General features: G+C 41.1%; 2 protein-coding genes across 3 annotated transcripts in view; one reads left to right on the forward strand and one right to left on the reverse strand.

The window, feature by feature from the left end:
* Window positions 1-3,490: 3,490 nt before the first annotated feature.
* ZNF286A (zinc finger protein 286A) lies at window positions 3,491-26,357 on the reverse strand. Of its 2 annotated transcripts, XM_075561046.1 has the most exons (7): window positions 25,711-26,357; window positions 23,660-23,742; window positions 16,369-16,449; window positions 15,483-15,597; window positions 12,575-12,667; window positions 6,797-8,042; window positions 3,491-5,670 (listed from the first exon to the last, which is right to left on the reverse strand). In XM_075561046.1, the coding sequence occupies exons 1-6, from the start codon at window positions 25,745-25,747 to the stop codon at window positions 6,811-6,813; spliced, it is 1,641 nt and encodes a 546-aa protein (XP_075417161.1). In that variant the 5' UTR covers window positions 25,748-26,357; the 3' UTR covers window positions 3,491-5,670; window positions 6,797-6,810. The 2 variants fall into 2 exon arrangements, with proteins under 2 accessions (XP_075417161.1, XP_075417162.1); XM_075561047.1 differs by lacking the exon at window positions 16,369-16,449 and having other exon boundaries at window positions 25,711-26,356.
* The window catches only part of TRIM16 (tripartite motif containing 16), a 79,871-nt gene continuing 78,206 nt past the window's right edge, over window positions 25,786-27,450 (forward strand). The window contains exon 1 of the mRNA XM_075561045.1: window positions 25,786-26,426. The gene's annotated coding sequence lies outside the window, so the exon portion shown is untranslated. The remainder of the gene's footprint in view (window positions 26,427-27,450) is intronic.

A 27,450-nucleotide genomic window follows, 5' to 3' on the forward strand; every position in this document is an offset into this window, starting at 1 on the left:
ATAGTTTGTTCTTAATCTAGAAGCTCTGCTGAAACCCGTTCCCCCTGGATCAGGGCACCCTGCTGCTATCTGAAACACTGGTAGCTCCCATCATCGCAACACAAAAGTTACCAAGGTGCAACCAACCTGGAGAGCAGTGGGGTAGAAACTGCTAAAGGGCCTAGAATTCATTCATGTTTATCCTTTCTTGTTGAGGGCGGGAATGCTCTTCGTATTAATGTTTATGTTCATGTATAAATGTGAAAAATGATTCCTGGAAATTAAAAAAATATATCAATTTCTAGACCCTTTTGGATTGCTATAAATCTGAATGAAAATGACAAGTCTGAGGAGCATTGGATAAAGAGTAATTCCTGCTCACATCTTGCCTGCTCATTCTATGGAGCCCTGTGAAGCAGATATTAGGAGGTTTTTCTTGGATGCTGGCCTATAACTATCTCATCTTTGGGAAACAGCTTCTGGGAGGTGGAGATAAGATGACTAAATAACACATATTTATGCTGAAGTTTATGTCTCCATTGACTTCCAGATCTACAGAAGGCAGGAGGCCCTCATTCCAGTCTCAGCAAGTAATGTCTCTGTCCCTTGCATGAGTAAGGTATAGCTCAGAGATCCTGGGATAATGTTTCTTTGCTCATAACATCTTTTTCTTCACTTCTTGGAACACAGCCTTTAGGAGGACCCATTCGCCATGGTTTGGATAAAGCTAAATTCTACTTTGCTTTGCCCCATGCCAGAGTAACCAACTTCTTTGGCCACAGATATTAATTAGCTCAAAGTTGGGTATAGCATCTAAGCCATTCAACCCAAATCTGCCTGAAACTTTTTTTTTTTACTGTATATACTCGTGTAAAGCCGAGTTGTTTTTTTTTTAACAATTTATTGGGGCTCATACAATTCTTATCACAGTTCATACTAATACATACATCAATTGTATAAAGCACATCTGTACATTCTTTGCCCTAATCATTTTTTTCTCCTCTTTTCTTTTTTTACATTTTATTAGGGACTCATACAACTCTTATCACCATCCATACATATACATACATCAATTGTATAAAGCACATCCATACATTCCCTGCCCCAATCATTCTCAAGGCATTTGCTCTCCACTTAAGCCCCTTGCATCAGGTCCTCTTTTTTTTCCCCTCCCTCCCCTTTCCCCCCTCCCTCATGTGCCCTTGGTAATTTATACATCGTTATTTTGTCATATCTTGCCCTCTCCGGAGTCTCCCTTCCCCCCTTCTCTGCTGTCCCTCTCCCAGGGAAGAGGTTGCATGTGGATCCCTGTAATCAGTTCCCCCTTTCCAACCCACTCACCCTCCACTCTCCCAGCATCGTCCCTCACACCCTTGATCCTGAAGGTATCATCCACCCTGGATTCCCTGTACCTCCAGCCCTCATATGTACCAGTGTACAGCCTCTGTCCTATCCAGCCCTGCAAGGTAGAATTCGGATCATGGTAGTTGGGGGGAGGAAGCATCCAGGATCTGGGGGAAAGCTGTGTTCTTCATCGGCACTACCTCACACCCTAATTAACCCATCTCCTCGCCTAAACCCCTCTATGAGGGGATCTCCATTGGCCGACACTTGGGCCTTGGGTTTCCACTCTGCACTTCCCCCTTCATTTAATATGGTATATATATATACATATATACATATACATATATACATATACACATACATACACACACTTATATCTTTTTTTTTGCATGATGCCTTATACCTGGTCCCTTGGCACCTCGTGATCGCACTGGCCGGTGTGCTTCTTCCATGTGGGCTTTTTTGCTTCTGAGCTAGATGGCCGCTTGTTCACCTTCAAGCCTTTAAGACCCCAGACACTATCTCTTTTGATAGCCGGGCACCATCAGCTTTCTTCACCACATTTGCTTATGCACCCATTTGTCTTCAGCGATCCTATCATGGAGGTGTGCAGTCAATGATATGAGTTTTTGTTCTTTGATGCCTGGTAACTGATCCCTTTGGGACCACTCAATCACACAGGCTGGTGTGTTCTTCCATGTGGACTTTGTTGCTTCTGAACTAGATGGCCGCTTTTTTATCTTCAAGCCTTTAAGACCCCAGTCACTATCTCTTTTGATAGCCGGGCACCATCAGCTTTCTTCACATTTACTTGTTCATCCACTGCCTGAAACTTTTAATGTTACTATAGGTAAGGAAATCCTCTCTTCTCTGGAAACATATGTAAAGCTGACAAGTCAAATGGAGCCAGTGACCATCTCTGCCATTCCCCTGCTAGAGCATCAAACTAGTCCCGGGGAAAGAGCCGGGCTAGCAAGAGAATGATGCAACGACAGTTTATGAACACCCCTATCCAGTATCTGAAGTCAGAGCTGACCCTTCAAACTCAAATCATGGTCGCCAAATCCCTGAATTGGCTTTTCACAAATTAGAGTCCTGGATAACCCAGCAGGTTTAATTCACTACAACATAAAATGCACGGATTTCATGACTGGGAATTGAGCTGACTCTACAGAAATTGTCATGTTTTTTCTGGCAAAACTAATCTTTGAGATGGTATATTCTCTATATTACCCAATGGATAAGTAGCAAAAGTTAAGTTTTACAAATTGTTACTCTTGTAGGAAGTATACACTTTTGCACATACTGAGGTAAACATTGCAGGTTTGGTTCCAGACCCCTGCAATAAACAAGTATTAACATAAACAACTCAGTGATTTTTTGGTTTACCAGTGCACTTAAACACTTTTTGATCTCAGCTGTAAGGAAGGTGACAGAACCAATTTCTTTCTGTTGAGGTTTACTTCCCAGTTGTCATGTGCTTGTTTTACATGCCCACTTATCTATTTCACCAGAGGGGTCTAGGGGAGGAGACGAGTCAGTCAGGGTGTGACGTAGCACCGATGAAGAATACAGCTTTCCTCCAGTTCCTAAATGCTTCCTTCCCCCCCCCCCCCCCAACGCTCCACTACCATAATCCGAATTCTACCTTGCAAGTCTGGATAGAGCAGAGGTTGTATACTGGTGCATATAGGAGCTGGAGGCACAGGGAATCCAGGGTGGATGATACCTTCAGGACCAGGGGTGTGAGGGGCGATACTGGGAGGGTAGAGGGTGAGTGGGTTGGAAAGAGGGAACCAATTAGAAGGATCTACATGTGACCTCCTCCCTGGGGGATGGGCAACAGAGAAAGGGGGAAAGGGAGACGCCAGATATGGCAAGATATGACAAAATAATTTATAAATTATCAAGGGCTCATGAGGGAGGGGGAAGCGGGGAGGTAGGGGAAAAAAGAGTACCTGATGCCAAGGGCTTAAGTGGAGAGCAAATGCTTCGAAAATGATTAGGGCAGGGAATGTACAGATGTGCTTATACAACTGATATATGTATATGTATGGATTGTGATGAGTTGTATGAGCCCCTAATAAAATGTTAAAAAAAATGAGGAGCAATTCAGAAGAAGGTGAGGAAAAGAGATCATATAAGAAATTGACAAGCTATTGGCAATATAGAAAGGCTTTATTGACAAATCAATTGATACACAAATTTAATTTAGTTTAAAACATTTGAAATGCAGAGTAAAACTCCAAAGATTCTTATCAAAACACAAACATATAGTTAGATTGAACATGTAACATAAAAATGACAAATACTTAAAAGGCAAGGGCTCAGAGTTCCCACTTATCTTAGAGCAAGTTTTTTCATATTTCTTAAATGGCAATTAAATAGAAAAACTCGACGCTCAGGAACTATCAGATAGTTCATGGGTATGTGATGCTCAGACATAAATAAGGTCCCTGAGGTCTCACTGGAACTATCTATGGAAGAGCACCAAATAGAAACTACAACAGGAAGAAGCGAACTCTTTCTGATGAGCCTAGAAAACAGGACGGTCAGTTTGCAATGAGTAAATAAAATGTATGAAAAATGCACTCATCCTTTGGGAATTTCTACTCCACTATTTAATCCTCACCACAAACTTGAGCAATGATTTATTCAGGTGAAGAAACAAGGGCTTGCTGATAAGCAGCCTTTCAAGATCACATAGTTCCTAAGTGAAGATGACAATTCAAAGCCAGTTTTAAATAACCTGTGTTGGCTTTGTTAATTTCATTAGTAAAGATTAGGCCCCCAAGTGGTAAAGTTCTTTGCATGTATTACCATATATACTTGTGTATAAGCTGAGTTTTTTCAGTGCATTTTTAATGCAGTTTTTGTGGTAAAATTAAGTGCCTCGGCTGATATTCGGATCAGCTTATACTTGACTATTTAGGTACTTAAGAATTTGGCACATTGAGAATGTTTTAATAATTTAAAATTTACCAAATAGCTTCAACAATGTAGTTTAAGAGCATTTCCCATCTTTAAAAATGTTGTCCCCTAACCCATATCTGCCAAAAGAGACTTCTGCAGGCTTAAAGGGGGTAAAAACCCTACTGGAAGGGCAGGATGACTGAGGTTCTTCATTCCTAGAACTACCGAAGGTATTTATTTGACTTGCTCTGATACTGGTCCATTAAGGTAACTATAATGTCTTTAGATCCTACTGAAGGATAAGATCACTGTCACTTCAACTTTTCCAATCCATCCAAATTTGGAATGACTAACTCCCCTACCCAACTCCTTACATGGATGCTCTAGCTTTGGGATTGGCAGATATTTTTTTAAAGAGCCCAAACAGTAGATGCTTTAGGCCTTTGGGGATATATGAACTCTGTTACAACTACTCAACTCTCTTGCTATATTGCAAAAGCAGTCAGAGGCAAACTGTAAATGGATGAGCTCCAGTGAAACTTAACAGAATGAAGTGGCGGATGTGATGTGGCCAGTAGGTGCAGGCTATAGTTTGTCAGTACTGCTTTATCATTCCAAAATCTCTCCTTTTTTTACATACTGTCTGTTTTATTTCAATCACTGATAGAGCTATACTCTCCATTCTTAATGATCCTACTACTAACGCTTCCCATTGCCACTACTTCTTTAAATTCAATCTGCTATTTTCCCTCAGTAGTGTAATTAAGGTCTACTAAGAAGTAATTTTAACTGGCAATAGGGATAATGTGCAGAAAGAAGGAGTATGGACTGGCTGCTGGGTAGTCAAGAAGGATAAAACTTCAGGAGAGCAGGAAGAAGGAACCTGCGAAAACTGTTCCCTGCCATTTACTGTAGTGTTCTTTGCACACAAACAAGAAGGTAAAAGGGAAAAAAAACCTGACACTTGTGTAGTGTTTTATTACATATTTAAAGTTTTGTTTTTGTCTCAGATTCACCACGGGTCTGCGGTCACCTGTGTATATCTTTACAGGAGTGGATAGCCTCATCTTTCTTCCAAAATGCGGCACGTGGGTTGGAAATGATCTTTTGGATAACAGTTCAATGCTTACCCAACAGAGATAGCAGGGGTCTGTGTGTGTGTTCACGTGTTCATTAGTGTAAAATTGTGGCTTCACTCTTTTTATAACTTTCTTTAGGGCTTGGGACCTCTCAAAAGTCCAACTGGTATAAAACCAGAACAGCAACAACAAAAATGCTGATAAACGTGGCCAAACAAACAGCAATGTCTTCTTCATGGAGGGAAGCTGCTTATGCTCAAGTGAGTCTCTGACACATGAGTCATTCTCCATATGTAACAAACAAGAAAGCACGTGGGGTCTCATAGACGCTCCAGTTCTTCTTCTTGAAGGGATCCTAAAAATAATATTAAACCCATTAACATTCCACATTCTTGGTTTTTTTTCTGAAAGTGACAGAGCAAAGTTTATAGAAGGTTGAACAGTAAAGCAAAACCATGTCTCCTTGTTATTGTTATCATAGAAAACCAAGGATTCATTCAATTGTAAGGATAAGATAGACTTAATCATAATTAAGTTTATGACCCAGTACTTATTTCAGAGTAACTCTTAGAGAAATGGAAAACAAAAGAGCTACACAGCAAAGGAATATTTATTATCTAAAGCTGTAACCAATACAAGCTTGTGAATATAATTTAGAATTTTCTATTAAATATATTCTAGTTATACCCATCAAATTAGACAGCAGCTTTGGTGGGTGGAGATAACTAAGTAGCTTCCAACTCTTATGTTTTATGTCAAATATATTTTTAAAATGTTACTCCCTGGAGAAACAATGCTATCTTTATAACTGGATTCCTATTTTGAATTCCAAGAGGAACAACTTTTGAGCCTTCCTGATAGTAAGAACAGGCGTCTTTAGCCTAACATAGTAAACAAATATGTCCTTACAAAATTAGATGCTAAAACAGGATGTGGCTTTGCTATAAGAGAGGGGGAAATGTGGCATCACAATGATATCACTCCCCACTCCCAGGTATTTTGAGTTTCCACGAATGGTTATTTGGGGGTAGGGATTAAAATCAGATCCCTGGCTGCAAAACCCCAAACTAACTGCCACTGAGTTGATTCCAACTCCTATCAACCCGAAATGACAGAGTAGAACTGCTCTTTAGGTTTTCTGAGATGTAAATCTTCATAGGAGTAGATAACTTCATCTTTCTCATGCAGCACATCTAGTGGGTTTGAACTACTAACCTTGTAGTTGGCAGACCAACACTTAGGGGCTCTGTACATAAAGTCAATGATCACAAGGAACATTTGTCTCTGGCTCAAAACTATGTATTATGCAAATGAAGCTAGGTGCGTATAGAAATGGCCCTCAAGGTGTATTTTATTATCCTTATCTACACACTCAGGGAAGACGGGGCTTCAAAGAGCTTGTGGGGAAATTCCACTCTTAATTCCATTTTCCATGAATTCTGAAGCCCCTCATCTTTAACACAATGGTATGACTGACTTACATTTCTTCACATTCTCAGGGTTGCTCCTCAGCGTGAGCTCTTTGATGTCTGATGAGAGAAGAGCTGCATTTAAAGCTCTTTCCACATTCATTACATCTGTAGGGTTTCTCGCCAGTGTGTGTTCTCTGGTGTTGAATAAGAGCTGAAGAATGAATAAAGGCTTTCCCACATTCATTGCATTTGTAGGGCTTCTTTCCAATATGGATTCTTTGATGTTTAGCAAAATTTGAACTCCGACTGAAGGTCTTTCCACATTCACTACACTCATACGGTTTTTCTCCAGTATGAATTCGCTGATGTTGAACAAGATGTGTGCTCTGACTGAAGGTTTTCCCACACTCATTACACTCGTATGGCTTTTCTCCAGTATGAATTCTCTGGTGCTTAGTAAGAGATGAACAATGGCTAAAGGCTTTCCCACATTCTTGACACTTATAGGGTTTCTCCCCAGTATGAGTTCTTTGATGTTTGATGAGAGCTGATGAATGAATAAAAGCCTTATCACATTCATGACATTCATAAGGTTTCACTCCAGTATGAATCAACTGATGCTGAACAAGATGGGTACTTCGATTAAAGCCTTTTCCACACTCACTGCATTCATAAGGTCTCTCTCCAATATGAATCCTCTGATGTATAGCAAGGGATGAGCTTTCTATAAAAGTTTTCTTACATTCACTGCACTCAAAGAGAATTCTGGTATGAGTTCGCTGGTGTTTAGTTAAATTAGCTCGATGGCTAAAAGATTTCCCACATTCATTGCAAGTATAAGGTTTCTCTCCAGTATGAACTCTCTGGTGCCGAATAAGCACTGAACGGTAAGTGAATAATTCACCACAATCATTGCATTTATGAGGCTTTTTCTCTTTATAGTTTCTCTGCCTTTTAATTAAGTTTGATTTCCGATTCAATCTCTTTTCAAGTTTATTAAAAGTGTATGATCCTTTGGGAACTCTGTCTTCAGTGATAAGGGCAGACTTCTGACTGAAATTTTTCCAATATATACCATGTTCATGAGTTTTTTCCCTAGGCAGTGGATTCATATGGGTGATCATTTCTCTCAAACGTCTCTCCTGATTTCCTTGCTGATTCTCTAACCAATTTTCGCACTCAAGAGCTGTTTCCAAGTTGGAGTCATAAACACTACTCCTCGTTAGTCTGTCTATTACTGCAACCTGGCATGATTCTTCTTTGGAAAACTCTTGCACTGAAGTTGATTCTTTGCTCTCAGGTCTAGCCTCCCAGTCTGAAAGAAATTGGAAATGCAAATTTCCTTTGTTTTCTGTGCTCAACAAAATGGCAGCTCTGTAATAGGTAAGAGTTAAGGAAAGTGAAAAGCATGCCTTCAAGGAGTACATACGCAAAAAGAAGCAAATGGTGCAAAACTAACGTATAATATATGCAGCGAAAGTGAACAGACCATTTCTAGAAGGGCTAGTGAGGGGAAGATGATCAGAAATACAGGAGGAGGAGGCAGATGAAGCAAAATACCACTGGAGAAGCAGGAAATAAGTACACTAGGATCAAGATAGGGGAGAAGCGACTTCTGAGTGCCTACAGTGGTAAAACATACTCAGAAAGTTACCACCTTGGATTACAGCTACGATTTTTAAGTTTGCATTTTTCCAATTCCACTCACTTTCAAATATGCATTCCATTACTAGTTTAATGGTATGTCATATGTCACTGATCAAAACACCTCTGAGTTCTTAAAGGTATGTCAAAAAGTACTGCTACTGGGGTTCCAGTTCATACATGCACAAGTTGATTTCAAACAAAATGTGCCTCTGTGATAAGTATATGGCTCTTCTATGTTTTTATCACTCCAACAAATGATTGCGTGGGACTATGCAACGCAAGAAGGTATGTTAACGCTCATAGAGGACACTGGTTAGCTTTAGTTGCCACTCCCCTGGCTATAAGGGTAGGAGGAAGAGAAAAAAAAATCACAGATCTCGGAAGTGGAGCCCATTCAAAATCCGTGAAGGCACCAGAGGCTTAGGCAAGGAGGTCATGAGACAGAGCAGAAGAGCAGTGTGCTGAGACTATGGGATGGTGATTTCAAGTAGTTACCATAACTTCCTGAGATGACCTTTCTGTCTTGAACTTAACTGGCCCCGAAGATACCCTTGACAATCACTCTTGTGATTGGGCCTTGCTCTCTGCGATCTTACTGGTAAATCTAAAACTGTCCCTGGTTATAATTCATTCCACAAAAAATAGTTACCTAAATAGTAAGTGTAAGAACAGATTTCAGGAGGCATGGATAGAAGCTAGGCATCTCTAAATATAACATAAAATATTAGAAATTTTATATTGACATTAAAACTATTAATAAAGTTAAATTACTTAAATTGTGGTCTGACAAAGGAATAAACAGATCAGTGAGAAAGGATAAGTTCAGAAATCAGAAAAAGTCAATATATTTAAGGATTAATACAAAGGTGATATTAAAAAAACAAAAGCAAAACAACTGTTTTTCCAACAAATGATGCCATGACATAACTGAATAATCACTTAAAAGAAACTAAAGTTTGAGTTATTCCTCATTCCTTACACCCAAATATAGTTATCTGTCTTTACATCTGCACATACATTCATTCACCACGTAGCCATTGACTATCTACCATGTGCTAGATGCTGGGGTGAAGCAGACGCAGACCCTGTGATGTTGGAGGGTGAGATCATTTAATGTAATACTAGCAAATAAATCCACAATTGTGGCAAGTATTGAGGATGAAAGATAAAGGGTGTTATGAAAGAAACGAGGGAGACTGAGAAAGGCCTCTTGCATTGGATGATTAGTATAGAGTAAAATAGCATCATCAAAGTCAGAAGGGGCTGGGTTTGGGTAAGAGTTCCAGGTAGAGGCTGTGATGTTTTCTAAAGTCTTGAGATGAGGGGCATTCAAGAAAAGCAGCTTAACATAGTGATGGAGGAGACTGAGAATGGAGTCAGAATGCCTAAGTTTGAATACTTAGTATCAGTGTGACCCTGTTTAATAGCCCGTTTCCTTACAGGTAAGAAGGGGTAAGAAACAGTATCTCTCTCGTGAAGAACAATAGTGGCACCTGCCTTAGTGAGCATTAAGGGAGAGTATTTATAAAGCGCTTACAACCCTTATAGAAAATATAAATGCTTGTTACATATAACAAGTAAATTTAATACGATTGGTATGTTTATGTATTATTGTTGTTAGGTGCCATGACTTTGTTCCAACTCATGGAGTGACTCTATGGACCACAGAATGAAGTACTGCCCAGTCCTGCCATCCTCACCATTGTTAGGTTTGAGACTGTTTCAGCCACTGTGCCCATCCATCTTGTAAACGGATTCCTCGTTTCGCTAACCCTCTATTTTATATTTCAGCGTGTGATGTGTGTACTCAGCAGTCTGTAAGTCGAAAAACTATTTTCAAAGAAATACTTAGATATTATTTACCTTTTGCCCTGACTTGATATTTGCATTGATGGCACAAAGGCAGTGGTGATACATTTTATCAGGATGGCAAGACCAAATTTACTAGTTATATACCAGTAGTCTCAGTTTAAGCAAAACACAAATAGCTGGTTTTACTTAAAAACATCTAAGGAAGCAGTAAAACTATTAATTACATTAAAAGCCAACCCTTCAGTAGAAGCCTGGTCAACACTTTTTGTGATAAAACTATTTCATAAAGCAATAATGTTAAGGGTTGGGGGCAATGTGAAATTTAAAGCCATATCCATGAAATTGTCACAATGAATATACTGATCTTTTGGAAATATTAGTTTGACTGAGTTGCCTTGTGCAATCATTTGGGCTGTGAGCTGAATTAACCTTCGGAAACTTTTTATTGTGAACGGGGTGAAGGCTTAATGAGCAGAGCATCAGTTCTACATTCAGTGTTTCACATTTACTTTGTTTCATCTCTTTCACTGTGGTCCCCTCAATGCAGGATCTCTTACCCTACTTCCGCCCCATGTTTCTTATTTTCATTTATCTTCCTTTCTTAACTCTTCTGAACTCAGTCTGGGTAACTGCTGCCCTTTTGGTCTCAGATGGTTGACTATTCTAAGGTGTGTGTATCTCACAAGTGCTATTGCTCTTACAGAAGAATCTGCCTATTGTTTCATTGAAAATTGGGTCTCTGCTGTGAGTTCAGTCTACATCTGAAAGATTGCTAAGTGTCATGGTCTTGAGTAGGTGGGTGGGGGACATTCTACTAGTAAGCCTTGTCTCTTATAATTTTGAGTTTTGTTCCATATTTTTCTCTCATTCTATTCTACTCAGGACCTTTGAATGTGATCCCTTTCAGAGCACAAACTAGACAATTTCTTCCATGGACCACTGTTTTTACTTGAAAGAAAAAATGACAATGTATACTATTCACATTGTGGATTTGGGAATTGACTACATGACAGGGAATTTCTTTTTGCAAGAAAATAAAACAATAATTAGATACGGAGCAAGAGGGATATGATATCAGCAAAACTGGAAGGCAATTTTATAGATTTTTGTTTGTACACTTTGAAAAGAGAGTGGGTGAGTGCCATTAAACAATGATTGGAAGAGGGTCTTGTGGGGGCATATCAAGCATTCAATCTTGCTTTTACGCTTTATTAAAGTACCTCTGATGTAAACAAATGGAGGCATCAAAATAGTTACAGGGATGTTAGAACAGCAGGACAGAGTGAGCTCACGGGCAGTAATGTAAATGGGGTTAACCTGCACAGAGATGCTAACTTGGTTGTGGGAGATGGGACTGCTAAGGAGAAAGTGGAGAGTACACAGGGATCAGCAAGCAAAAGCTGACATTCAGACATTTTTTATTTGGTTCACACTGCTGATGTGAATTTTTATAATTAGTGACCAACATTTAAAAATAGTGAGATTTCATATAGAAATCCAAATTTTGATTTCTCGTGAAGACAAAATCCACACACAAAACAAGCATGTTAAATGTCAAAAATGAGCAAGAGTAGGAGCTAGCAAACTACAACTTCCTGAGTGCTACCAAAATGCCCACCTGCAGAGAACAGCTAAATTGGTATCCTGGAAAACTACACAGCAATGAAGACGGACGAGCAACATACTATATATTACAGTACAGATAAATTTTGTAGTTCAAGCTTAGTGAAAGTAGCTGGACACAAGAATATATAAAACATGACTCCATTTTATAAAGTTCAAGGAATCAAAACAATTTAATGTGTTAGATGTCAGAATAAGGTTACTCTTGGGGCAAGAGTGATTGGACAAGGACACTAGGATTCCTGTCGGTGGTGAGCCCGCTCCAAACCAGACCCATTGCCATGAAGTCCATTCTGACTCACAGAGACCCGTCACACAGAGAAGGACCGTGCCTCCCGGGAGCCGAGCGTCCCACCTTCCTCCTGTGCAGGGGCCAGCAGAGGCAAACTGCTGGCGTGGTTAGCAGCCCAACTCACAATTCACTAGGTTTCCAGGGTGCCTTTCTAGAGTGGTAGTAATGTCCTAGTTACATTTATGTAACTTGCGGAAACTCATAGAAATGAACTTATTTTATATTACAATAAAAGTTAAAGAAATGAAAAAAAAAAGGCAAAATAGAAAAACAGGGTAAAATATTAGCATCTTTATAACCTTGATTGTGGAGACTTTTAGGTATATTTGGAATATTTCAGTTTAACACAAAATGGGAGATGGAAAAAAAAAGGCATGTTGGCACTTCTAACTTTACCAAGCAACTGAAAGGTACCACTTCTTCTCAGTCCTTTCGGGCCATTACTTTTGAAGGTGCTCATCTTTCTGACTCACCTGAATAATTGCTTTGGAGGTTTTTGCTCTTAAGCATCCATGGCTCTTTTCCATTCTCTACATTGTAGTTCTCAGCTTTGGGAACTGGAAGCCCTGCACATATTTTTAAAACAAAGAAAGCAATAGGACTTCGTGACTTGTGATGAACACAATAATTTGTACTGTAGCACAGTCCCGATGCTTTGATCTACAGAGAAGATGAGAAGACCTGGAGCACAGGAAGATGGACCACTAAAGGGAGCTATGAAAATGCAGGAAGCCGTAATTTCGGTTGCAGTAATTCCTCTCAGTTACACTGCCTTGGATAAAGCCCTACCAGGCCTCCTACACCCTCCTCGCCATCGATTTTGGATCACTTGTTCCCTTGTTCCTGGGTTTGTTAACACCCACTTCCTTACCCCTGCCCACTCCCTCCCATGTCCCCCTGGAACCATGGGTCCATTGTTTTTTCCTCCAGATTGTTTATCTTGCCTATCTTATCTAGATAGATCTGCAGAGATAATAATGTTCACAAAAAACGAGAGCAAAAAAAAGAAACAAGAGAGCAAAACAAAGCAACAAAAGAAAAGAACAACAAAAAAACCAATGACAAAAAAAGAGAAAAGCCTGTAAATAGTTCAAGGTCTGTTTATTGACTTTTAGTTGTGTTTTCAGGTCCAGTCTGATGGGATGCCATGCCCTGGCCCCAAAGTCTATTTTTGGTATTCCCTCAGGACTTCCTTGCTCTGCTCCCCTTGCTGTTCTGTTGCACGCCTTTAGCGTTTTGCCTCGGTGTGGTGGGGTCAGATCAGGTGCAATTCCCGCACTGTGTCTCCAGTATTGTCCCCCATAGGGCTACGGGTCTGTGAGGGATATTGTGTCTAGTAGCGGGACTGGCCACATGGTCCTCTTTGTGCATTGGCTGCTCTGAGCAGGGATACTGTCCTCAAGGCTTGGTGGCCCAGGATGTGCTGAATCGCAAATGAAGACTGAACATGATAGTGGGATAAGAGGAAAGTAAAAAGAAATAGAGGAAAGAACTAGGAGGCAAAAGGGCTTTTATAGAGGTCTCAATACAGGCATGTACATATGTAAATATATTTATATATGATGATGGGGAAATAGATCTATGTGCATATATTTATGTTTTGTATTAAAGTAGCAGATGAACACTGGGCTTCTACTCCAGTACTCCCTCAATGCAAGAACACTTTGTTCTATTAAACTGGCATTCTATGATGCTCACCTTCCCAACACTATCTCTGAAGAGAAATGGGTGCATAAGCAAATGTGGTGAAGAAAGCTGATGGTGTCTGGCTATCAAAAGATACAGCATCTGGGGTCTTAAAGGTAAACAAGCGGCCATCTAGCTCAGAAGCAACAAAGCCCGCATGGAAGCAGCACACCAGCCGGTGTGATCATGAGGTGTCAATGGGTATCAAGCATCAAAGAACAAAAAATCATATCATTGTGAATAAGGGAAAGTACCAAGCAGAGACCCAAAGCCCATCTGTAGGCAACTGGACATTCCCTTACAGAAGAGTCACGGGGAGGAGACGAGCCAGTCAGGGTACATGCAGTATAGCAACAATGATGCATACAACTTTCTTCTAGTTCTTTAATGCTTCCTCCACCCCCCTCCACCACAACTATCATGATTCTAATTCTATCTTACAAATCCAGCTAGACCAGAGGATGTACACTGGTACAGATAAGAATTAGAAACACAGGGAATCCAGGACAGATAAACCCCTCAGGACCAATAATGAGATCAGAGATACCAGGAGCATAAGGGGAAGGTGGGGTAGAAAAGGAGGAACCGATTACAAGGATTGACATATAACCCCCTCCCTGGAGGACAAACAACAGAAAAGTAGGTAGAGGGAGACATCAGAGTGTAAGACATGACAAAATAATAATTTATAAATTATAAAGGGTTCATGAAAGGAGGGGGAAAATGAGGAGCTGAGACCAAGGGCTCAAGTAGAAAGCAAATAGTTTTAGAATGATGAGGGCAACAAATGTGCCTGATACAATGGATGATGTATGGATTGTGATAAGAGTTGTACTAGCCCCCAATAAAATGATTTTAAAAAGCAAAAGAAAACTGCAGTAAGATTTTGGGCCTGTTAAATATCTTGGTTTTAAATGAAAAATGTTTGATCCCTGTGCAAAATTCCCACCCCACCCCCACCCTCACCCCCCCAAACCAGAGACAATTTCTCTGGTTATCTCTCCTGGCTAGGAAATTTCAGAGGGATACTGCAGCTTAGTCCTTAGAAAAAGGTGGTGAAATTGGAACCTCAGAGACGCAGCACCACAAAACTGTGACCGTATGAGTGAGAGTTCCTTTCTACTCATGTCGCCCCTTCCCTCCAGTCTCTCATTTACAAATACATGTATACAAGTGTCCATGCACACAAAATGATGGGCACGTGATTCAGAACTGGCCAGAGCCTATACCAGTTCCTTAGCTATAGTGATTATGTCAAAGATGGACATGTGCCTTGTCCTCTGAACTTTATCCTTATTCTCAGAGCATTCTGTTTTGCTGAGTCTCCTAGGCTTTACGTTGTTTAGCAATTTACTTAGCCCACTGGTCTACTTGGCCATATGGGAAAGGCCTAGGAATAAAGCCAATTTTAGGCAAAATCATGCCAAGTGATAGAAAAAGATGAAAGAAATTCCTGATGGATAGATTTGATTCTTGGATCATGTTTTCTTTAAGGCATGTGAATTGAATCCAAGAAAACCCTGCTATGTAATAAGCAGAGACACTTCACCAAGAGTATAGAGAAAACATAATATTTTTCCCTCAGCACAAAGGGACTAACACCTTTTGACTCCGGACCAGCAGAGGGAAGGTTCTGTTAAGTTATTTTATTTCCAATAAAAATAGACAGATTACAGAGTCAAAATTTATCCTTACAAAGTGAGACCAGACTCCTATAGTTCTCCAGCATCATATCCCGCTGTGTAGGGTCCAGTTTTCCCCACTCCTCTGGGGTGAAATCCATGGCCACATCCTTGAATGTCATTGATTCCTAAGGAATAAAACATGTTTATCACCCTTCATGCAAGAATCCTACTTTCATTCCCGGTTTCCATGGCCCTGATGCAGAGCCATTCCTTAGGACAGTGGTTCTCAACCTTCCTAAAGCTGCGACCCTTTCATACAGTTCCCCATGTTGTGGTGATCCCCCCCAACCACAAAATTATTTTTGTTGCTATTTCATCACTGCAATTTTGTTATTGTTATGAATCAGGTGACCCCTGTGAAAGGGTCACTAGACCCCCAAAGGGGTCACGACCCACAGGTTGAGAACCACTGCCTTAGGAGAAAGTGACTATGATATATGAAAAGTAGTCTAACAGTATTCAGATTGTGACTTTTCTACATATCAATACGTATGTACGTGGGTATCAATATGTATCCAATGCACCAAGCTAGATTCAACATAAGAGCCAAGCCATAGATTTTTCCCTTGGCAGATTACAATTTTTCTGGGGAAAAATGAGTCAAGGCAGACATTGAGTCAACAATATAAATTAGCAAAGTAAACAAAATATAAGCAGAGGCAAAAACAAAAGCCAATGGGCTCTTCATTTTGAAACCAACAACAAAAAGCACCAGCAGCAAAAGAAAAAAAAGATCAATTAGACTTCAACAAAATTAAATATTTATGTGCAACAAAGGATACTATTTAGTGAGAAGACAATGCACAGAATGGTACAAAATATTTGCAAATTATACGAGATTACTCTAAAGCATATATAAAGAATTGGAGACTAAAAGATGAGAAGACATGAATGACCTGCAATATGCACATGACCCAGTCTTGCTTGTAGAAAGCGAGGACTTGAAACACTTGCTGATGAAGATCAAGGATTAATATCTAGAATATATAAAGAATTGGAGAATACATATAAAGGATTGGAGGAAGGCTCATTAATAACTTCTAGTATGCAGATGAACAACTTTGCTTGCTGAAAGTGAGGAGGACTTGAAGCACAGCTGACAGAGATCAAGGATTGCAGCCTTCAGTATGGATTATGACTCAATGTAAAGAAGACCAAAATCCTCACAACTGGACATGACAGCATTATGATAAACAAAAAAGACAGAAGCTGTCAAAGATTTTGTCTTGATTGGCTCCAAAATTAAAGCTCATGGAAGCAGCAGTTAAGAGATCAAAAGACGAGTTGGATTAGGTAAATCTGCACAAGACTTCTCTAGCGTATTGGAAAGCAAGGATGTTACTTTGAGGACCAAGGTATGGCCCTTTCAACTGCCTCACATGCATGTGAAAGTTAAACACTGAATCAAGAAGACCAAAGAAGAATCGATGCATGTGAATGGTGGTGCTGGAGAATACAGTAAGTACCATGGACTGCTAAGAGGACAAACAGATCGGCCTTGGAAGAAATAAGGCCAGAGTGCTCATCAGAGGCAAGGATGATAAGACTAGGTTGCGCCTATGTTAGACATGATGTCAGGCGAGACCAGTCCCTGTCGAAGGACATCATGTTTGGTAGAGGGAGTGACACAGAGGAATGCTCGTAAGGAGCTGGATTGCCAGCGTGGTTCCACCCATGGACTCGGGCATATGAACAATTGTGAGGGCTGGGCAGCGTTTGGTTCTGTTGGGCATATGGTCGTTATGGGCCAGAACAGAACTGATGGCACCTGACAACAACAACAACAACAACAACAATATAAAGAATTCCTATGCCTCATCAATAACAATAAAGGGCAAGCAAGCCAGTTCCAAAATGGGTAAAGGGCTTCAAAAGATATTTCTTCAAATAAAGATGAAAAGATGCGTACCCTTTCCGCCATAAAAATCTCATTGCTGACGAGATGAATCTGACACAAGGACCCCAAAGAAAAGACCAGACCTGCCCCATGGGATTTCTAGGGTTATCTTAGGGAAGCAGACCATTCCATCTTTTTCCTGCAGGGCACCTGGTAGGTTCCAGCTGACCTTTTAAAACCACGATGAGTCATAACTTCATGGGGAAAATCTGGAGGTAACAAGTATCGACAAGATTGTGGAGACAATGGATCCCTTACCTACTGCTTGTGAGGTTATGAGGGGGCAGTTGCCGAGAAGCAGTGGGTGGTCCCTCCACAGACAGGATTAGGAGAGGACCCAGCCATTGCCATTCCTTGACGTACACTCAAAAGTTGTGAAAGCAAGGATTCAGACAGATGTTGTGTATTAATGTTCACTTAGTATTCTCATCACACCAAAAAGGTAGGAAAAACCCAAGTGTTTATCAACCGATGAATGAATAAACAAAATGTGATACACAAAAGCAATACTTTCAGTTATACAAAGAAATAACATCCTGATACTATAACATCCTGATACTATAACATGAATGAACTTTGAAAACATGCTTAGAGAACTATGCCACACATGAAAGGACAAATATTAGGTCACTTCACTTATATGCAATATCCAGAATAGGCAAATGAATATAGACAGGAAGGATATTACTGGGTACCAAGGTGAAAGAGGGGGAAAATACTCATTGCCTAATGGGTATAGAATTCCTTTTTAAGGTGACGAAAAGTTTTGTGGTGATGGTTACACAACATTGTAAATGTGCTTGATTTTACTGAAATGCACACTGAAACACGGGTCAAATGATAAATTTTGTTATATTATTACTTTACTATAAACGATTTAAAAAAAAGAAAGATGAGCCAGTGGAATTCCTCTGCGGATTCTCAATACACACTTGAAGAAACAATCTCCTGATAAGATGATGAATTAAAATACAGAAATTGTGAATAGAGAAATCATGGAATGAAAAGTTAGACATGTCTAACAAATCTAGTTAGACGTGGAATTAAGTCTGAGTAATCTTTGGCCAGGGGAGCCCGACAAGATCGGCAGTTCCACTCCGTGCTATACGGTCTCAGTGAGTCAGAACGGACTCTGTGGCAGGCTTTGGTTTGGGAGGATCTTTGGCCAAACATAGCAACTGAAGAGGGTGAGAGAATTGTGAGGACAGTACAAGATGGGGCAACATAGGTTTCTTTTGTAGTTAGGGTCACCGTGAGTTCAAACTGTCTCAATCGTACCTAACCACCACCACTTAACCAGAAAAGAAAGCAAATATAAAAATATTGTTGGAGTTATATAATTTAAATATGTATCTGTAAACTAAATGTGTTGTACATAGGGTCTCTGTGAGTCAGAGCTGACTCGATGGCACTTAGTGAACGTGTGTGTGTGACTGATGTGTGTGTGAGACTGATGTGTGTATGAGACGGTGAAAAGGATGAATCTGGTAAATAGAGTAAAGAAGACGAGAGAAAAGGGGAGTAAGTAATAATTGTACACTCTCCATCTTACCTGGGGACAGAGATGTCATTGTAATTCTATTTCTCAAACATAAATTGAGGACTATAAGCCTATAAACATAGGCTTTTAAGTATGTTTACTAAATAGGCAATCATTAGAATGATGAATCCAAAATATTTTTCTAACTAACCAGGGTTAAAGAAGGGGAAGAAGCAGAGAACGAAAAGTAAAATAACATAAAATTAAAAAGTATTTTGAAAAAAGATAAGAAACAATAAAACATGTGTGTACATGGGGGCAGATGTATAATTAAAAGATGACAAAAATGACTACATTTTAAGTATCAACTAGATAAACTGACTCATTAAAGCGCTATTTTTAAAAGAGGGTAAAAAGAGTAAGTGCATCTATATGCTAACTGAAAAGATGGGAGTTATAATAAAGGTATTCAAAGTTTGAAAGTAAAAGCCTACGCAAAAATTACCCAACGAATGCAAGGAAACAAAAAACTTGTCACTAATTGTGGGCAATGGTGGCAAAGCTTCAGTGTTCAGTGGCTAAACAAAAGATCAGTGGGTCAAACGCACCAGTGGCTCTGTGCAAGAAAGGACCTGGTGGTCTATTCCCTGAAGATTACAACCTGGGAAACTCCATGGGGCCATTCTATGCCCCAAAGAATCACTACTAGTTGATAGCACATAATAAAATATTTTTAAAAATTCAAGGCAAAAAAATTAATTCCAAAATAACTATATTGATTAAAGGCACAGCTATTAAGTCATAAATGTTTATGAGCAAAATTTAAGATTAAGTTTATATAAGAATTATAAGGAGTTTTGGGTGCATCCGTTTTGAATGATTTTAGCATATCTATTTTAGAAAAGTCATAAATAACTAATAATATACCAAGGTTGTTCAAATAAATATATAACAAGTGCTGAAACACATTCTATGTAAATATTCATAAATCACTGACAAATCATGACCATTAATTAGGTCAGAAAGAAAACGTTATTAAATTCCAAAATAGAAATAGCAATCATTCATGGTAATGGAAAAACTATCAAATGAGTAATGAAAATAAAACATAACAAACCAATGCCAAATGGCTAAAACTGTACGCAAAGGAAATTTTACATCTTTCAACATTTCTATTTCATTTTAAAAAAAGAATGTAAATTAATTAATTGAGCATCTAAGTTAGGAAAAAAGAACACTAAAAAAGAATGATAGGAAAACAGCAGAAACTAAGCGGAAAAAAGGACAGTTAGGAATTTTAATGACATCAGTAGATTACAATGCTATGTCAATATTAATTTCCTATTTCCGAAAGAGGAGAAGTAGGAAGTGAAATTAAACCTAAGCCTTGGGAGAATCTGATGCAGGGTCTATGACAGGGGTCAGCAAAATGTAGCTCTGGAACCATCTGTGGCTCTGAAGCAAAACGGAAACATTTTAAAGGATATTATTCAGATAATGGTGATTTCATTTGTTGTAAAAGTATATTTACGGCTCTTGAAAAATTTTTAAATTGTTGTGACAAACATGATTGGCTCTTTCATCTGAAAACTTTGCCGATCCCTGGTCTAAGAGAAAGCTTGTACTACTTGGAGTGTGGTTGAAGGATGAACTTATTTCAAAATAAAGTTTACAAAACAAATTATTTTGAGACATATGAAAGTAAATAAAAGTGATTGCTACTAGGATACATACATCAAATCCATACATGCACAAAACTGTGCTTGAACATGTTTCTGTGCTCAGGGATGGTAACAACCTGTCTCAAATCATAAACTCATTACAAACTCACTCACTACCATAGAGGTGATGTCAACTCATAGTGACCATATGTAAGGTAGAACTGCCTCTGTGAGTTTTCAAGACGATGGGAGTAGGTGGTAGTCACCTACTCTGGTGTCAATTTAGGATTAAGAGTGTAGGGGTGGAGTCTAGGCTGTCAATCTGGAGATGGCCAATGAGACGTCTGTGTGGGCATGGCTTTCTCCTGAGAATTCTGGGAAATCTGGGACTTCCTCAAGTCTGGAGACACTTCTCTCTCTCTCTGCCACCCCCTGGGAGACATTGCAGAAGACAAGCCACATGGATACTATCAGACCTCTCAAACCAGAGAAGCCAGAGAGACCCCTGCCAGTGCTGAGATGCTTACAACACCACTGGACCCAAAGACTTTCTACCCACTGGCTTGTGATCATTCTGCATTTGGCTTTTTTGCATGTACTTCATGAGTCTGAAGAATGCTTTATAGATTGGTATAGGACACATGGGCTAATATCAGACTTCTGGTTTTGGACTGGACTGGGTTTGGGATGTTTTCTGGATGAACAATTGCTCTTGTATATAAACCTCTTCCTTATACACATATGTGTGTCTATGAACTTGTTTCTCTAGTCCACACAGACTAACATAGAGTAAAAGGCTCTTTCTCCCCCAGAGCGGTTGATGGTTTTGAAATTCTGACCTTCCAGTTAGCAGGCTAATGAGTAGCCACTATACCAGGGATCCCTCAGGCTCTTTAGGATGCCTTTGAAAAAAATTATTGAAAGTGGTTCCCAGGGGGTCTGTTGGGTCAGTTAACTCAAGGCAGACAGGTCAGCTCAGGTTACAGGGACCAAGGACACCAGGGTATGCCAAAACCTGGATAGCATGTTTTTTTCTATACAATTGTTTTTTAAGAAAAAAATTTCAAACACAGAAAACATTGAAAGACGTGGTTTCATTTTGCTTAGCTACATAGTATAATTACCAGCTAAATTTTAGAATTTTTAATATTTGTTTATGCGATGAATGGAGAACAATTTGAAAATGAACTGCAGACGTTAACATTTACCTCGAGTCATCATTTGGAGATGTCTAATTCTTTAATTTCGGCTTTATGAGGGTCTCTATGAGGCCTTATGAGAATTGCTTTGAGTACTCATTTTCTAATTCACTTCAGCACTCAAGGTGCTTTCTTCAGTTTTGAGTCAACTGCCACAGGTATGTTATTTTCTTTAGGGAGGCATGAGTTTTAAGAGACATGATGTGGCTCTTCTAGCCAGTCTTTGTAATCCCTACCAAATGGGTGGGTATGTGTATTAGTGTGGATACTTTAGAGAAACAAATCCACAGAAACTCATGTATAAGAGAGAGTTTGATATAAAGGTTAAGTGCATATCAAGAAAACATCCCAACCCAGTGTTGCCCAAACCCGCAAATCCAACATTAGCCCATATGTCGGACACCAATCCACAAAGTCCTCCTCCATCTCACAAAAGAGATGAAATGATGCTAACTGCAGGAGGAAAGCCGAGTCAGTGAATGTGTAAACATCTCAGCGCTGGCTGGGGTCTCCACACGGCTGCTCCAGCACCAAGGGCTGCATCAGGCTAGGTTCATGTGGCTTCTTCTTGGGGATGTCTTGCAGGAAGTGAGCCTTGCCAGCTGAAGCAGGGAACTGGCTAAAGCCGGTGCACCCTGGTCTGACCATTTCAAAGCAAGAAACCCCTGAGAACTAGAAAGGCCAGGCTCACCAAGCCATTTATCCCTCTACCCTTCAATTAACCCCACATGTGTTTATCGGCCAGGTTGGCACAATAAACTAACTACCTCAGTATGCAAACGTGAGGTGTTTGTGGCCCACCAAGGAGTCTGGATAGCTTAATAATGTACACAGGTACATGGCATCCATGAGGTGGGGCCATGCAAATAGGATATATGAACTCTAACATGGAGACTAATCAACTTCTCCATCATTCTAGGTTTCAAATTTGTCATTTCAAAGCAGGAAGGAGAATCTCACTACCATCAAGACAGAAGAGCTGGGAGAAGAACATGTCCTTTGGACCCCAAGGTTCCTACACGCTGTATCTCTTCAGTTCAGAAGACAGCTGTGGCACCAGAAATGTGGGGTGAAGCCCAGGCAGCAGAGGCAGCAGCACTACGCAAGGGCATTAGGAGGAGCACTGGGCTGCTCAGCCAACAGGACAGGAAAGCTGAGTGCTTTCAGGCAGGAGGCTTCCTTGCAAGATGGGCTGCTTCCAGGCACTTAACCAGGGTTTGCTGAGCCATGGAGCTACAGCTGAGTGTCTTCAGGCTGAGGTTTATGGCTGAATGCCCTTTGGGATTTATAAGCAGCACTAAAAAAGCTTTGTAACATTGCCTGAGTAGGACAAAGGCCAAGGATGTGAGAGAGGTGTGTCTGTGGACAGGACTGAGAAGAGGTGACCCTGATGAAAAACAGTATTCTGAGCATTTCTGATTTTGTAGCCTATTACAGCCCTTGTGAGTATTGTCCTGTAAATTCCGTGTGGCCACTGGAATGGATTACAGAACCCAGCAGAAAAGTAGAAGAGTGCTTTGGGAGGGACACTCGACGTCAGAATGTGTGTCAGTATGTCTGACCTATGCCTCACAGAAATTGGCCTTGAGCTGATGCCAACATTAGTCCTCCTTCCTTTTTGTGAAGCTAGAGGTTTGGAAGTTATCCAATGACACTCTTGAGAGAAGTATGTACATTTTCTTGAAAATCGTTTCCCACATTTCCAAGCACAGAAACCAGCACGTCGATGCTCCTTCCATGCTTATGAAACTACTCCTAGGTGGAGAAGCGCTGTGGGCTAAAAGGAAACCTTTTCTACTGAATTCATTAGTCACCACGAGTATTCTCTTGCAATTAGAAAGCTCTCTAGGTGAGCTCCAGCACACGAACACACTACAGAGACGGAGATGAAGGTGGTGTGTTTTGAGAAATAAGATGAAATTGCAGTAATTGGTGGAAAAGCACACTCACCTGGGATGTGGCGGTTAGGCAAAGAGCTGCCGCTTCTTCTGTGCTCCTCTCTTGGGAAAGGGAAGAATCCTGGGAAGACAGAGCTAAAGCAGGAAAGTAGTAAAGATGGGGCCTAGAACTATTCTGTGATTAAGATTTACCGGCCTAAGGATCCCTCCACCATATTGAAGGGGAAGACAACATAAAGGAAGTTAGCAAACAAACAAACAGTGGAGGCAGGGGAAGACACTAGAGGGAGTGCATCAGTTAAAGGCAACAGAGGCAATACTGTTACATATATAATCCTGCAATAACAGTGATCTACATGCAGACATAGGCTTAATGAGGGTTGGGAAAGAAGGGGTAACCCACAAATGTACAAGGCGATATTTGAACATGGGTAACTACTTTTGCGTCATATATATAAATGAATGGAGTGGAGGGAGCAAAGGTATGAAACTTCCTAGGTATAACCTAACAACTTGAGGGAATGAGAGGTTGGGCTTGGGGGCTCAGGACCAGTCTTGGCAGACACCACGGTTAATTGGCATAACATAGTCTAGAAAGACAATATTCTACATCATACTTTGATGAGTAGGAGTGAGCTCATAAGGATCATCTAAGGTGCAATTATTGCTCTCGCCCTGTCCAGGGGAAAGATGGCTGAAGAAAATCCAAGGTGCATGGAAATAATTAGTCCAATGGACTAAGGGACCACACAAGTATCAGTGTCCATGACCCTGAGACCAGAAGGACTAGATGGTGCCCAGAACCCCTACCAACTATTCAAAAAGGGATCGTATTAAAAGGTCCTGAATAGTATGGGTTGAAAATGTGGACCTGGGCAGGGAGGGGATGGAAGGAAAAAAAAAAAAAAGAAAATGTGGACCCAAACTCAAAGTTATCATAGACACCTTACTGGTTATATACAGGCTGGGAGAACTCCACGACTGGCCCTTAGCCACCCTTAGGGTTTGGAAACAGAACTCACCTCATGACTCAATTTTCAGTCACTAGACAGGGCTGGAAGGGAGAGCACTGTCACTAGTGAGGTTCGCATTCCTTACACTCATCAACCACTGGAGACTGAATGGGCACATTGACCCAAGGACAAAGTTCAGCAGCGTTAGGAAAGGAGGAATGGAAACAGGAAGCAGGGAGGAAGTGAGATCACGTGGTGTTACACTGAGGGACTTAAAATGACGGAGATAAAAATGTGTATGAACTGTTGAATGTAAAACTGATGACCTGCTCATTAAATATTCACCCAATTCACACAAAAACTCCATTATATTAATAGGGTGAGCTCTACACTCTACAAAGTTCGAGGCTGACTAGTGGAAGACGGTGGAGGGCATCCAGGAATGTTGCTATTTCAGCTTAAACTCAGTCCTCTGGTCATATCCTGAAAGGTAGCATTCTCTGGCTTAGAAATCAAAACAAGTTAGCTTATTTACTAGCTTAATCTACACTCAATATTGGAGACGTAGGCTCAATGGTTTTCAAAAAAGCATACTTAAAATCCATTCCTGGAGCACATCTCCAAATGATCATTGGTTGAGTCTGGGATCCAATCTAGAAATTCCAAAATGCCAATGAATTCTGATACAGACAGTCACCCATTAAATTGGAAATCAATCATTGACTTATGACAATTTCCTCCTTTGTACTCTTTGAAACATGTTTTATTGAAATCATAAGGTGATTGTGTGGTCAAAATGAGAATAACAGGTGTGGGGATTTTTTTTTCTAATTGAAAACCTACATTCTCGATTCTCGGACCCATTCATGGAGTCTTGGACGGCATAATCATTTGAGAGGAAGAATGTGTGAGGGAGTAAAGCAACTGAGGCTGTGATCACTTTCAGAAGCGAACCTATAGCTCGTGTCTTTCCTAGGAGGCTTTTAAGGGTGCAATGTGCACCCAGCAGGTGTGCGGGGCGGGTGATGCCAAATAAAGTTCTCCCCTCACTTAAAGACCCCCTTCAACCTCCAGGCAAAGGAGGCTGCCCCCTAGGTCAAAAGCCAGCTCTCCCGAACCCCGCCCCGTACAAGCCTCCTGCAATTCTTACCTCTCCCCTGCGGCATTTCAGCCAAATCTGTATCCATGGTTACCACGTTCCTTCCCCCTGACGAAGGGTGGATCTGCACCCAAAAGCGGATCTCTCTGTCCGAACAGGCAGAAGTCCCCCAGCCCTCGTGGTCCTTCGGGCCAGGTGTCTGGGGGGAACCTTCTGGAAGGTGTCGGTCCGGGCAGGTTTCCTCACTCGGGAGCCTGGCGCGCTCTTATGGCGCGGGGGCCTGGAAGCCCGGGGGCAGCATCGCTGAGGCAGAGAAGAGGATTTCGTCTGCGGGAGCTGTCCCCTCGGAACAGCCGTGTGAAGAGGCGGCGGGAGGGAAGAATGCACGGCGCTCAGGGTGTCGCCGCTAACCTGGGACTCGCTCCCACCGTCGCGCACCCGTGTCCCGGGCACCAGTCGGCCAGAGCGGGTCTTGCAACCGCTGGAGGGGTTCGGGCCGGAGCGTGAGAGATGGGGGCGCTCCCGCCCGGACTCGGCGTTGAACGGCTCCCCCGGGTGGCCACGACCCTGACGGAGTGCAGAGGAGATGGGTCCCCAGAACAAACTCACCAAGCTCTGGGAAGCTGACAAAGGCAGCGAACTTCTGGGGCCAGCGCGGTGGGACGCATGCGCAAGAAGGTGCCGGGAGAGGCTGGCGGCCCTGGTCCCGCTCCAGGACTACGTTTCCCAGAAGGCCACGCGCATCGCTGGACTCCGTTTCCCAGCAGGTAGGAGCCCGCGTGGCACGGTTGGTAGATTCGAAAGACCACCTAACTCCGTGTCTCGCGAGACTGAGGTCTTCGAGGATCAGGGACGGCACAGCTGCTGGAAATGCTGGGCCAAGTCTGTCTGCACTTGCCCAATTCAGACTACACTAGTCTTAAGAATGTGTGGCGTCTGTTCATTTTTTGTTTACCCCAAATTCATTCTTTGATGTCAGTGTCGGATAAACACCGACTTACTTGTGGTTACATATTAATCTGTCGGGAAAGTTTTTGTTTTTCCACCACAGGAAGACTCTGAGATGTGCCTGGCTTCTGTTTCTCTCCCAACCTGACAGCACCTTCCTAAGGAATGAAAGTCACTTTTCATATTTATAATTCCTGACAGGGACTGAAAATTCTATAAATAAGGCAAGCATGGGCTAACTTGCACTTCCGTACTCATCTGTAGTGAATATGTTCTTCATAGTGCGTGTGTACCCTGCTTCTGGGTGGTCCACCCGTTTGTCATAACCAATTGGTAGGTGTATTTTTGAGGGTTCCTGCTTGTATACTTAGGGAACCTTTTTCTTTTTTTTAATAAGAAGCCTTGGTGGCTAGTGGATTATGCATTGGACTTTTAATCTTAAATCAGCAGTTTGAAGCCCCCAACTGAGGGAGGGAGAAAGATGAGACTTTCTATTCCTCTAAAGAGTTCCAGTCTTGGAAACACACAGGGGTATTTCTGTCTTGTCCTACAGGGTCCTGTGAGTTGGAATTGACTTGATGGCAGTGAGCTTGGTTTTGTGTTTTTTTGGCTTGTACACTCATCTTGATATTTGTGTGTCCATCACACTAAACATTCACATATGTGATAAGAATTGAAAAGATTGAGCCAGTCAACAAATTCTGGTTTTTGTAGGCATTATTGCAATTTTTCAGTTTCATTTTTTGTTAGGACATGTTCTTTTTTTGGAACATGGTTAAGTCTAATTCTGTTGTGGGGCTAATTTACCCATTTCAAACTCAAGTGACCAAAATTTACTTATGT

This window comes from Tenrec ecaudatus, chromosome 10 (assembly GCF_050624435.1).
Source record: "Tenrec ecaudatus isolate mTenEca1 chromosome 10, mTenEca1.hap1, whole genome shotgun sequence".
Classification (NCBI taxonomy): Eukaryota; Metazoa; Chordata; class Mammalia; order Afrosoricida; family Tenrecidae; genus Tenrec; species Tenrec ecaudatus.

What these genes read in the sequence shown, in the direction of transcription:
- ZNF286A (XM_075561046.1), bottom strand. Translation starts at nt 25,747, where the DNA reads ATGGATACAGATTTGGCTGAAATGCCGCAGGGGAGAG. An exon ending in GCCTAACCGCCACATCCCAG is followed by an intron (nt 16,450 to 23,659) that starts GTGAGTGTGCTT and finishes TATATATTCTAG; the next exon opens with ATATTAATCCTTGATCTTCA. An exon ending in TAGGAGTCTGGTCTCACTTT is followed by an intron (nt 12,668 to 15,482) that starts GTAAGGATAAAT and finishes AAATATGTGCAG; the next exon opens with GGCTTCCAGTTCCCAAAGCT.